This window comes from Oenanthe melanoleuca, chromosome Z (assembly GCF_029582105.1).
Source record: "Oenanthe melanoleuca isolate GR-GAL-2019-014 chromosome Z, OMel1.0, whole genome shotgun sequence".
Taxonomy (NCBI): domain Eukaryota; kingdom Metazoa; phylum Chordata; class Aves; order Passeriformes; family Muscicapidae; genus Oenanthe; species Oenanthe melanoleuca.
Genome location: NC_079362.1, coordinates 60,275,516 through 60,289,692, shown reverse-complemented (window position 1 = coordinate 60,289,692; position 14,177 = coordinate 60,275,516). Strand labels below are relative to the sequence as shown.

The following is a 14,177-nucleotide window of genomic DNA, read 5'->3' as shown; positions in this document are numbered from 1 at the left end:
GGAACAAGTTCCTTACTTGAAGAGAGGATATAGCCAGATGGGATTGATCTCTCCTCCCAAGTAGCAGTTCATAGGAGAAGAGGAAATGGGTTGGATATTAGGAAAAATTTCTTCCCAGGAAAGGGTGTAAAGCATTGGAACAGGCTGCCTCAGGATGTGGGAGTCACCATTCCTGGTGATGTATAAAAGATGTGTATATGTGGTACTTGAGGACATAGTTTAGTGATGGGCTTGGCTGTACTGAGTTAACAATTGGATTCAATTATCTTACGGGCCTTTGCAGTGATTTCTGTGATTCTAATTACTATTGTGAAATCTGTGTCAGGAATCTTAGTAGCTTCCTTTTGGCTGCATAGAAGTATCATTTAGTGTCTGTTTTAAATCTTTACTACTAGATAATCCAGGAGTAACAATGTATTAATAGGATTCTCGGAATATGAACCTTTTCCACAAAAAAGTTGTGGAAACAACGGTCCATTTTTTCTAGAAGACTGTGTTATTAGCAAACATCACACGGTGTTTTCAGGATTGAGTCATAGTTTGTTCACTATCCAAATCCCAATTTTGGCTAGGATTAAAAATTAGTGAAATTGTATAATCTTTGTTTGATTAAAGAACCATAGACTTTACTATAATAAACAGTGATAATACTACAGCTCAAAGTAAAATATACAAACAAGTGAAAAATAGTCTGGAATGATGAAAAACTTCTTCAAAACTCAGTATGATGGTCTGCAGTGCTATGAAACAAAGGACATATCAAATCATGCTTTAACATGCATTTGAAAGTGTAATCTTTGCTTTCCCAAGAACTGAGAGTATATAATGCGCTTTACTCTGAAAACCAAAGAAGAAATGTGTCATAAAATTATGTGTAAGACAGTATGACATTGCATTGAAGACTGTGTGTAGAAGCTGTTTTTGCAAATCAGTGAAGAGGAACACTTGGCAAAGTATGCATTTATTAAGGACAGGCTTACTAGATTTTCTTTTATTGAAACGACTATTTCAGCCAAGAATTCTCCAAGCATTACCCCTGTGCTAAATAAAAGGATATAGTGCATGTTCTATGTTTTGGTTTTCAAGATGCTGTTGTGGGTTAATTCCTTAAGGGTGAGGTGAAGCTGTTTCTAAATTACCTTAATGGGATGAAAAGAATTTGCAATAATCTTTAATTTAATCCACTCTAGCTGCAGTATTTATTCAAGTGGCTACCATGAAGGATTCAATTCAGGACTGTGTTCCTCTGTAGATGAGGAGTCTAATTTACAAGTTTTTCTGTACTTTATATGTATAGCTCTGATAAGAACTTGTCATAAGCATACACAGGACCATGATGGTAATTTCGCTGGGAGTTTAGTGTAACTCATTCCCTCCCCCTAGCCTCAAATTTTCCTCTTGTGGCTTGTCTTCCTTCTATTTATTTTTTCCTCTAAATTAGATCAGCAGCTTACATTTTTCTTCAGAATAGTGAAAAATGAATAAAAAATAATGAAGCTCTTATGTAAAATCAGGCTAATAAAGATTCTTTCCCATCCTTTACTTTGCAAATATACTGAGAAACAGTTTCTAGTTTTGTGCAATGGGGCTTTGCAAATGAAGCCCGTGATTTGGAGAAGTACTTCCATCCTGGTTGTGTCAAGTAAGCAGGTGATCAGCATACTTGCACGGTGTTAACAAGGTATAAAACAGCATTCTAGAATTATTTCAAAATCAGTTATTTCAGAAAAAATAAAATATTCAAAAGAGAAGACCATTAGGAAGTGAAAACACATGCACATCTAATAAAACTAATTAAAGACTGGACTTATATAGGGTTAAATGCTTAGGGCCTTTACTCTGCGGTCACCAGTAGTTTGTGTGAAACTGCATTTTTGCTGCAAAACATAATCTTTTAAAAAATTATTTTTCTATTCTCTGTTTTACCCTGCCCACACTCACCCATTTCCTAACCCCTCACACCCAGAGAAGACTAAGAAATACTACTTTTGGGAGAAAAACACCTTGTTTAACTTAAAAAAGCAAATTAAATGAAATGTAATATATGAAGGGTTTAATGACTCTGGAAATGGTGATAATCTTTCTTTTTTCATGTACATCATTCTTTTCTGCCAGGGTATATATTTGTTTCTTCACATTATTTTTTTTGTTTCTAATTGAAATAATTTAATGTATCCTTCTTTATAGTTATTGTTGGTAGTTGCATTTGGGCTTAGTTACACTACAAGTTCAGGTGCAGTTACCGGTTTATCTAGTTATGTACATACTTTCAGTACTGCATATTTACTATATTTTGCTGTTTTTAAATCCCTCCTCAGGTGGACTATCGTAGCTCAATTCAGTCTGTAGTACTTGCTACAACTTGTTTTTGTAAGCAGCTGTAGTTTGATGAAGCTTGGTTGGAAAACCCAGTTGGCTGATAAAGTGATTTCTGTAAGAATGTCTGTAGGCAACAAGTTACTCCCTGTGATAAAGAAACTTTTTATAACTCTGACAGTCCAAGTAAAGAAATTTCCATCACCTTTATCTGTCTTCCAAGAGCAGTAAATATTGCTATGTTACTAAAGTTCAGTTGTAAATACTTCTGGTGCTCAGTTTAGAAAACTGTACATTTTGCAGGTAGCTCAGAACCCTGTATAAAATGATTGATTGTTGTATCCATGAGGGCAATTTCGCTCTCATCCCTGTGTAGGCTTATTTTGGGCTTAGGCTGGGATAAAAGATTTGATTTCTTTGGTCTGAAGGTCTTTTCTTTCGGTACATAGTAGTGCTCTCTGCTGGCTATTGGAAGGAGGAATGTGCGGTTTAGGCTACACAACCCTTTTGAGTGTCTGTTTTGTCTGCACTTCCTTCATACGGCATTATTGTACAAAAATTTCGAGGCTTCAGTCTAGAGCACTTGGTTAAAATATGTCTTTTTGAAAAGTATGTAGGGTTTTCTTTTATTTCATTACAAAGTATTTAATTTTCTGTCAAAGAATAAAGTTTTTGATGACCTTACTGTGATGGCTGCTCAGAACAAATTAAAAGGGTGTCATTGTGCTGTTTTTAGTTTGGATTCCAAAGGGTTATTCAACATGCAAATACTTACTTGGTTTTGGAAGTCTGAATATGCAAAATATGTTTCTAATCTGCTAGAAAGAATAAAAGTAAGTAATTGAAACAACCAAGTAATCAAGAGGAGTAAGAGGTAACTTCATTTTTTGGAGCTATTTTGTTCATTGGTTTTTCTTTTTAAAGGGTGGTATTTCCATGTTCTCATAAAAAAGTTCCATTATCTGAACCTTTTCTAAAACACCCAACTTAGTGTCCCATGTTATATTCCTGTAGATGGCATGAATTCTTCTTGTCTTGTCAGGAATAGTGAATAAATTCCCTGTACATTACTTGTTTTTCGCATTCATGTGTGTCTTTCTGCATTTCTGTAGTACTAAGTTGTAGACTTAGACCACAACTTCTAGCCTAAGAAATGGTAGAAAACCACAAATCCTAAGAAAGTTCCTTGTACAGACATGAAATCTCTTTCTAGTCATGAAGTTCTAGCTGAATCATTTTATCAAGTCAAAAAGGAAAAGCTTTCCTTGTCTGGAAAGCCTGGTAATTTAATGGGAATCATCGTGCTGCAAGACAGAGCTTGGGGCTTCTTCAGTGCTTTCTACTCAGATCATCAATGATGGAATCAGATGCTTTCAAATTCTTGATGGCATGTTTGTGAAGTATCTTTGAAGTACTTTCACACTGGCAAAGCTAACCTGTATTTTGTGGAGACATGGACTATGGAGGGAACATCTGATGCTCAGATCCAGAGTTTTAGTATGCCATTTAGCTCTTGTGTTGTGAAGTACGCACTGTAGGGAAATTGCTTAGTTTCTTATATATCTTTTTTGGCATACTCAGTTTTAAAGCAAAAGAAAATCTTTGCAGGTGGGAAAATAACTTTTATCCTATTATGCACTACCCGGAAAACTTAGTTAACAAGTGAGAAGGAGCGGAGCAATAAGGAGTTTCTATAAAATGCTGGTAGGACAAACTAAAGACAGTATTTTTTAAAAGATGTTTTAATTATATTGCAGCGATTTCTGAAAAATTACGACTGGTTAGTAATTTGGATTAGAATTTTTGCAAAAGTTGTTGGTTTTACTTATCAGTTCATTTTCTGGATGTGCACATAAATTCACATATAAAAATAAGTAATTGTTTTCCTACGTAGGCCAACATCTGTGTAAATCATGTATTTGAAGTTTTTACTGAGTATCATATTAATCAGGCAGAAGCTGTTTTAAAACAAATATTTTAGCTTGCATTAATACTTTATTTTTTATTCTGCTGGTTTGTATTTTTTCTTAGGACCACATTTTTTTTGCTGCATTGACTATATTTGAAAGCATTCTTGAGTCAACTCATTCTGCATCTGTTGAGTCAGAAGTTGAATATCTTCTCTTCTAATGTCTGGTTCCAATACAAATTCTTACTTTTTAATCATAATTTAGTAAAAACAATTGTTCATTATTCTCTCCTTTGATTTTTTTCTCTACAGTAATAGAAAACTGAAAGGAAACATGTAGTGTGTCAAGTTGAATTTATTTGATGATGGATTTTTCCCTATTTTATTGGAAAGTATATGACCATGATTTCTGTCCTGTAAGTAAAGGCCCAGCATATAAAGGCCAAAGCACTATTTACAGTAATTCTTGAGATAACAAGCTAAAAACAGTTGTGAAGTAATACAAATATGTTCTAGTTATGATTTCAGCTTTTTTAGAGAGAGATTTTTGGAACCGTCATTTTTAACTAGCTATATAGATAAATGAAAATAAACCTATTTTGTCCAGTGGTACTAAGGTATATTTTATTGATAACATTGAAACAGCTGAAGCCCCATCAACCCTTTCCATCTCCACAGTAATGACTGCGCTACTGTTAGAAAAGAACCTTCTAAAACACAGTTAAGGTTTAAAAGCTATATGCACTAATTAACAAAATACAGTGAACATTTAAGCTGTTAATAGCCGAAACATCCCTGATGCACAGAACTTCAATATGCTAACACTGCATAACAGCTCTCTATTGTGCATCTCTTTAATGAGGGTAACTGTGTCAGTTCTTTTCTTGCTTCACTACCTGCTGTGTATGGAAATTATGTACACTATTTAGCACTTTCTTTCAACTTCTAAAGTGCATGCATATTACATAGAAGCATTACATCCTGCTTTAGGGTAAGGGGCAGCTTTTAACAGGTCTGATTTCCTTGTAGCTTCTTAAGTGCTACTTTTCTTCTTCTAAAAAGCATGCACTAACAGGGATTTTGCTCTAAATTTGCATTTCTTGATTGGGGATTTGCTTCTGTTTTTCTCTCCTGTGTCTCACCCCACTTGTAACTGTATGGGAAGAGATCTGTTACAGAAATAATTTTCTCTGAAAAGGACATGTGAAGAATAGAGAACATACATCACAATGAAGGCAGGCATCGGTTGAATTTCTTGATACTGTTCTTAGTAGCAGACCATACAGTAGTGTGACAGAGTTGTCAAGTTAAACTTTAAAACGGTACTTTTTGCCTTTTTTTTGCCCTCATCTTTGATGAATAAACTGAAACCTAAATAGTTTGCTAAATTTTAAACCTTAAAGTTAAATGCTGCTCCATAGCTGCTATTCAGTAGGGAATTAATTAATTGGTAGTTGTGAGGTGAAAGGAAAAGAACACTAGAAAAGGCATGATAATGGGATTTAAATTTTAGCATTTTTGGTCTAGTTTCCAGCCCTGGGACATTGTTACTTAGTTAAAAAAGAACTCACTGTTAGTGTTTCATACACTTAAGTGACAATTTTTCTTATGATTTCATAATAAAAACATCTTACCAGAATTTTCAGTTCCTAAGGTGTTGCTGTACATCCAAATGGGTACTCAACAGGTCAGACCTTAGAGTATTTGCTGTCTAGGTTAGATTAGAAATTGCCCAAGGTATTTCTGTCTCAGAGCAACAATTCCACTACCTGTGTTTGTATAGTTTCCTGGTTCCCTGCAGGTCCTTCCCTGTTCTGCTCCCTTGGGTCTTCTGCAGCTTCAACGGATAAGGGAGCTTTGAGAAAAAGCCACATATTTAACATCAATTGAGACCATTTCCAAAAGCTGAAGATTATGAAATGAGTGGTATCTGAATTTGAGAACTCTACTGGGGCCTTATTTGGAAATTTTCTTAATTGGTACTTTAAAAAAAGCTTTGTAAGGTTTTCAGATGGGCATAAAGTAGATCCTAATTTTAAATTTGCTTCTTCCTGAAAAATAGTAACCTTAAAAATTCATTTAAGTAATATGCTTCTGGTTTACTTTGTAAATACACATAACTTTTAGTGAATGTTAGAACAAACTACTTTATTAAAATGACATCAGAAACACAAAAAAAATACAGAAATTATTTCCAGTGCACAAGTAGCCTGAATTTTGGCTTTCACTTCAGATATGAAGGCCTCATCCTGAACTTCTGGTTAAGGCTCTTGGTGTCCATGATCAAAACTGGATTGTACAGACTATAAATCATTGGTAATGAATAATTTACCAAGATAATATTGAATACTGTGTTTAGCTTTGCAAGACAATCTTCTTTACTGTGACTTATTCTAGGACTGTATTCTAAATAATCAGAACTGCAAACTGAATGAACTATGTTTAAAAAACATGCCATCACTGAACTATAAGTAAACTTCCATATGCTAGTTATTTAATAATATATACAAAATTGAACTAACTGGGGTAATAACTACAAAGTTCTTTATCCTAGGTAGTGTCTATTGGCTAGTACTTCTGTCTGCTTTCTTTCCAAGCTCTTTCCTGCCTGTTCTCTTGTTTTCCACTGAGAAATAGTGTCTGCAAGAGCACTTGCTTATGGTGGTAAATTAGGGATGTGTTATCATAATATAGATTATTTTAAAATAAATCAGATTGTTTCACTTGTCTGGTTACCCTCTCATTTTCTAAATGCAGGTAAAGTAAGACTGCCTCTTCTTTGATTTGAAGGTCTGTCCCCTAAAAATGTGGCTGTAGTCTTATTCTTCACTAATTGATTTTCTTGCATGTTTTTTAATCTGAGCATTGTGAATTTCTAGTAAAGTGATCGAAATACATACACTGTAGAAAACTATTTTTGAAAAGCCTCACAAAAAGGCAACTTGTCTTTGTGTACAAGCACAATTTTCTTACATATGCTTGGATAAGCTAGAAAGTATGCTTTTCCTAAATATTGTTGGGTTAAAAGAAAAAATAGTTTGGAAGATCTTCTGTAATTCAGACTTTTTCCATCTTGTTCAAGATAATCAAGCTGTTTGTCATGTTGTCAATTTGGAGAATATTGCATCTACTATGAAGTCTCTTATGAGTACTAGTTGCAACATCAATCTATTTTTATAAAATATACTCTTTGCCCCTGACTGCTTCAGCTTTCCTCTAATTAATAATGATTTTCTTAATATAGATATATAGAGAAACCAAAGTGTGAACCCAGCTTTGATTTCCTTTCTTTTTAACATCTTTTTATTTACCCAGACATCTACACAGCTAAGACATACTGCTATAGGAAAAAAGTACAGTATTAATACATTTTTGTTACTTGTGATTATTTCTTGGCTGAAGAATGATACTGAATAAGAAAAAACCTGCCAGTACTGAAAGTGGGACTTAGGTGTTTCAACTGTTTCATTTTTAAGTTTGTAATATGTTGTTTACTTGTCCATCAGAATGCAGGCTAAATGGTTGGTATTTTTTGCAAGTGTGTCAAGAAAAAATGCCTCTCTGTTTTGAGTCTTGTCCGGGTACTGAGACATGCAAAATCATAGATTTTTGTTCTTCTTTTTGGTGTTGTAGTTTAAACTAACAAAAGCACAACTCAGCAGCTTTTCCCATAACTTGCCAGTAATCACTTTTATAAATACCAATTTTCTGTGACTTTTGAGGGAGATGTAACTAGAAGATTTGGAGATGTACTGCGGACTTCTAGTGAAGTGTTTTAAAGACGCAAGAGAAGGACTGGTGGGAAGGATGTTTTCTACCTATTACTGTGAAGTCATGTTCCAGTTGTTATTCCTATTTGCTATTTCCTAGTGTTTTTCTCAAATCACAGATTCAAGGAGATGCTGGGTTAATGATGTGTGGAATGTATTACACCATTTTATTTCTAGTATCTCATACAAGCAAGTATAGAATAATATTAAGCATATAAAATATTGGGAAAGTATAATGAGCCGTTAGAGCAGGACTACAGGGAAGTTCTCAAGCAGCTCTTGCAACTGCAGTGAATGCTCTGACATCATGGTTGCTGTAGTATTGCATCAGCTGTGAAAAACAAACTGATGAATAAAAATGCTGAGGCTACCAGTGCTTGTTTTGGATGCTGACACTTCCTTTGCATAATGGCAGTCAGCAATCTAAAAAGTATTATAGTGGACTTAGCTTGGTTTCAATAATTTGATGGTTTCTGCTTCTGTTAGACCTACTTTTCTCCATTTTCAAAACTGCTTGTGAAAAAAGATTTTCTTTAAATGGAAGCTTTCATGAAATCTTAGTTATTGTCAAATTCTATATCCTGTTTACAATATTTGGTTTTCCTTTTAAAAATACAGTTCTTTAGGTGCTTTTTTCAGCTTCTTTATTAATCATTCTGCAGGATGGCTACATGGGAGAATATGTTATGAGTAATACCATGTTGTTCACCATTTACTGTGATAATGCAAAATGATTGTGAAGCCTGAAAGAAAACTGTATCCTGTGTGATACAAAGTTTCCTAAGGGCAAATATGCTTCTTCCCCTTATTTTGTCTGTAGCTATTAGATAAATGTTGTCTGACCATGTTTAGTTCATTCTGCTCCATTTTTCCATTTGTAGTTTACATAGCAGATTCTGTTCTCTTGTGTTTCCTTCAAAAATATTGCACTGAAATGTGGAAACATAAATGTTCTGATCCTGACTTACAGTTAAGCAGCTGAGTGCATTAAGTAAAAAACCTTTTTCACAGCAGCTACTTTTGGGTATTATGCAAGATGTTCTGTGCTTTGATATAACAACTTCTAAATAAAGTGAATTGCGACATGAATTTATAGCAAAACTTTACGTAGTTAGTCTGGTGAAACATGTTGGGGAGGGGAAGAGAGCAAGCTGTTGTAAACTCCTATAAAGTACAAAAAACTTCTACTTTCTTTCCATTCCAACAAGTGTAAAACTATTGAGGTTAAGTAGGTGGGGCAACCGGAAGTAATTGCTAAGGCCAGTGGCATTTTTGTGGTTTCATAAAGGCAGAAGCTAATTATTCAGTTTTTATTTAAGTGAAATGATGCCAAAAAGGAGGTTCCTGTGGAGCAGCTGCACTCCTTCAGTGTTACTCTAATTTACCACAGACACAACTGTCACAAATAGAACTTTTAAACTTGATATATAGCCACGAAAGTAAGGAGCCCTTTGTCTGGAATGCATGCAGAAGAACTCCTTTATACAAATCGACCGGCAGATGACGGACAATGATGAAAATTTGATTCTTTGAAGTCATAATGGTCATTGAAATGTGTGAAATTCTGGTATTGAAAAGAGAGCGGCTAGCAAGACTCTAAATCCTGGGTGGTTGCTGGAAGCTTGCTGGGAGGTTTTTCTGTGTTTTGACATCAACTTCCCATTGCTTGTTCCCTGTTTCCTTTATTTAAAAAAAAAAAAAAAAAAAAAAAAAGCGGGGCAAGGGGGAATGCTAAACTGTAGGTAGTTAATAGTGGCTATGTACAGTTTCTGTCTTCATGGCAAAGGAAATGCCATAGAAGAAACATGACACCTTTATGCACACCTGACCCATCTATTCAAAACCATTTGTTTTCAGAGCTACTTTCAATCATTTTGTCTCTCTCCTTTAATTAGAGAGTTCCATTTCTTGTCTCCTTTGGAATTTCTGCTATTAGTGGAGTACTTAAAAAAGGGATATTCTCATTTCCTTTAAAAGTCATCTTCATGCTGAATAGTGCTTTCATTGACACTGCCTCTGTGAATCAGTTTTTCTTATTGCTGCATAGCACATTTCATTTGTTACTACCCTTCCAATAACATCTTTAGCAGGCTTTCCACCATGAACGAATATTCTTAAATAATGTAAGTTGTAATAAAGAAAAACCACTATGTTTGTTAGAAATTTTATGTGATTTCTGCTGTTTAAAAAAAAGTGGTTTGTTCCTTTGAGCTTATTCCAAGGAGAGACAAAATGCCTCAAAATTAGTATTAAAATTTTACAAAAAAATATAAAATCAGAGTTTACTATTCATATAATATATATATATTAAGAAAACAAAATTTTAGGTGCCTGTTTTAAAAATGTCATTAATTTTTTGTTAATTTTACAGTTGAAATCTCAAGTCTTTTATATTGTCATCTAATGTGTTTAACATTTTGAATGCTGAACACCTCACTAGTATTTTAATATGCTAATACAGCAAAATTCATTAAGGAATACTTTAAAAAAAAGTTGTGAAACCAGCTGTCAAAAATATCTTTGTTTTGGAAAGTTGGTTCACAGGTAGTTTCAATGAGAACTTAAACTCAGAACAAAGCACTGAAGACCCAGTAAAGAGTTCAACCCAATGCAGCATAGTTCTTTTCAAGTATTATATTGTTTTAATGGCATCTTGGAGCGGGAGCTTTAGCCCATTGAAATGTCGCTTAAAGGACAGGTTCTTCTGTCACTAGCTGGAGCTGTGTGGATGAAATGATCACAATAGAGTGTTGTAATGCATTTTAAAAGTGTGAGAAATCAGTTTGTCTAGACTAAGAGTGCGCCTACAGGGAATAGGAATCTTAGAGCTTCTGTGCTCTTTAGGTGTCAAGTATGTGATAGATGCCAAGCCTTTTTATTCCATATCTTTGGCAACAGCTCGGCTATGCTACAGTACCTTACATGTCTACAGCAAGCAAAATCAGTGATTTTATGTCAGGACAACTTGAGCTTCAGCAACCAGAAACTCATTGTCCTAACAACTGTCTGTTCAATTGCCAGCTTTTAAAATGGGGAAGATATCAATAAATAATTGCTTGATTCCCAGAAGGCTTGAAAACTCTAGCTATAATGAATGTAAGTTTGGAGAGCTAGCAACACCATGTAGATATTTCAGTTTTGGAAAGCAGGCAGGTTTTGATTTTTAATTTTCTGTTTGAAAATATTTTTATGGGATTAATCCTATATTATTAGTGAAATAACCTTGATTTAGAGCCAGCTGAGTACCCAAAAAACATAGCTTGAAGGGTTTGTCTGGGGTTTTGGTTTTACTTTCATCCAGATAAACAAGTCTAGGCATTTCTTTACTATGGTTATCTCATAAATACAGCATTTGCTGATTTTAATCCTCCTTTTAGATTGTGTTCTGTATGCACTGTGTAATATTTTTATGATTTTCTGATGTTAAGTCTTCAAAAGTAAAAATAGTGTATGTCCATAATGTTATTTAACATAGTATCTTTATTTTAGCAGTTCCGGATTATTCTGGAAGAATTCAAAAACTTCTAAATCTGAAGCATACAATTCATAATGAACTTATGAGTTGCTGAATGTAATAATAGTAAAAAGAAAATAAATTTGAGTTATTTTGAAGTTTACCTATCTGAAAGTATTTGATGATAACAACCCCAGCATTTTTGCATATACCATTGTTTAAAAGCAGAAAAATAAATTTTTTGTGAATATTACTGTATTTTTCTCATGTTTGTTAAATAAATAAAGGCTAATATTTCAGCCTATTTGTATAAATAAGCAAATTGAAATGTTCTGTCCCCACCAAACTTTACTGCAAGTAAAAACTCTTTCGTTAAACAAAGCACTTTGCCAATTCAAGTCAGAAAAATTTAAGCAAATTCCCTCCTAAATTGCAGTTTAAGCTTCAGCAGTGAGAAATGCCAATCTGTTGGAAGGTATTTTTACATAGATGTTGCAACATTCCAGTAGCTGGTCCTGCTTCTCTTTCATATCATGGCTAGATTCATGTTAAAAATAAGCGTGACTTGGTCCTAATGAAAGCATTTATAATGGAATTTTTAAGATACTTCTGCAGTTTGTTGTAGGAGTTTGAATAGAAATGTCAGAAGTTGGAAAATTAGTGTGGATTTTTGTTTGTTGTCCCTGCTGTCCTCATTGCAAATGCAAGTCAAATGCTTTAAACTTCCTCCCTTTTACAGTTTTAAGGGGCTGATCTCCCAAATTTTCTAAAGTAAAATTGAAAATGAGAACTGCTGCATTTCAAAGGATGGTCTAGTGACTGCATCAGGAAGTTTCAAGTTTGTCACAAAGCAAAATCCCATTAAGTTAGTAGGTACATGTTATGTGAAACGACAGTGTTCTGTTCAAAACTTCTCTTTTCGTTCAAGTCATGGCAATACTGTCAGGGTGAGTTCAATATGCCCAAAGTTTTACTGCAGTTTTCTGGTCTTCTACCAGTTTACTACTTGTTCCAGGAGAGAGGGAAGGGAGGCAGAGGAGGGGAGGGGAGGGAAGGGCAAAGGAGGGAGACTGAGGAGCTCCCACTGGTGTTTTAAGTATGTAAGGAGCAGGAGTAGTTTAACCTCCTTAGAGATGGATTTGATGTTTGATTTCAGTCTTTACTAGGGTGAACTGACAGGTTAATTTTGCATAATTACTGTTTAGTTTTTAGCAAGAATGTTCACTTTAATTATATCAGATGCTGCTGAGGGTAATTTTTCACAGCAATTCTTGTGAGGTTTTTCCCTATCTTATGCTTTGTTAAAGTCAGTTGATGTTTTTAGGCTGGTTTGAAGGATTTATCTTTCTTAGGTTTATTTGGAAGGCTTATTCCTCCCTAGTAGAGGAGGGCATCATACTATTGGTTATATACGTTACAAATATTTTTTTTCTTTGAAGGTTGAAATCTCCTAAATAATTTTGTCCTTCACAAATACACTGGGGAATGTTACCAAGCATCAAATATTCCTCTCTTGATCTTGAACATCCACAGAACTGTCAAATGCTGAGTAATAACTTGAAACATGAAGAAAGGGTCAACTTTATTTAATAACTAATGGCTAGACAGACAAGAGCTGAATTCTAGTACCTTCTCTGCAGTCTCAAAGAATCAGTAGCATACTGTGCAAAAGATACTACCTTCTGCCTCTTCCTTAATGCTAAGGATAGCTTCTTGAGCCGGCATAGGTGTTGGTGTCTCTTAACAATATACAGAGTTAAGCCCAAGGGCAAGCACTTACACTGCAGCACGTACTGCTGGCAAGTATTTTGGTAAATAGTCCTGTTCATGTGAGGTTCAGGCTCCTAACGCTAAGGTAAAATTTTGAAATTTGTCAGTGTTTCGGTCTCCACTCTAATATTTTCCTGAAGGAAGAAAGTGTTTGCACTTTTCCACATTTGCTTTAGCTGGTGTAAATTGAAGCAGTCGTGACTCAGCAGCTGTGGACAGAGAAGGATGGGGGGAAATGTCCTGTCCCTCCTCTGGCTCTAGCTGTTTTGTAGATGGGAAATAAGCAAGCTCAGGTAACGGATCCAAGCAAAACCTAACTTAGCCAGGGGAAGCAGAATTATAGCAGCCCTAACATGTATTGCCTTCAGTTGTGTTTGGCTGAAATCATAATGTATTTTTCTAAATTTTTTTTAGCTCTTGTAGCTTTAAAAATAAAGCATGAAATTATGTAAAAAGCATAAGCAATATATTTTACAAGTCTCTTACAAACCCTTTTTTAACAAGTCACATTATGGTTTTTTTTTAGGATATCACTACTTTAACTGGTGTTCCAGATGAGCACATCAAAACCAGAAAAGTTCACATTTTTGTTCCAGCACGTAATGCAATGCAGTCAGGAGCTAACAATACGAAGAAATGGAAGATGGAATTTGATAACAGGGAGCGCTGGGAGAACCCTTTAATGGGCTGGGCATCTACGTGAGTACTTACTGAATTTAAAAATACTTTTCTTCTATATTTGGCTCTCACTAGTAATCTCAATTTGAAATAGCCGTTCTACCTTTAAATCTGATTGTATTATAACAGTCTTTACAGTAAGTGGTTGGGTTTGTTTGTTGTATGATTTATGATCTGTTAACTTTAAAAGCAGATTCTTAAAGCTCACGACATCATCTGGGAGAGTTTGAGAAAGATGTTAACAACTAGACTTTTCAATGATTACACTGTGCTGATGTTA

At 34.7% G+C, this 14,177-nt stretch overlaps 1 protein-coding gene across 1 annotated transcript in view; it reads left to right on the top strand.

The window, feature by feature from the left end:
- The window catches only part of NDUFS4 (NADH:ubiquinone oxidoreductase subunit S4), a 46,939-nt gene that overhangs the window by 25,034 nt on the left and 7,728 nt on the right, over positions 1 to 14,177 (top strand). The window contains exon 3 of the mRNA XM_056513833.1: positions 13,746 to 13,918. Within this exon, the coding sequence (XP_056369808.1) occupies positions 13,746 to 13,918 (173 nt within the window). The remainder of the gene's footprint in view (positions 1 to 13,745; positions 13,919 to 14,177) is intronic.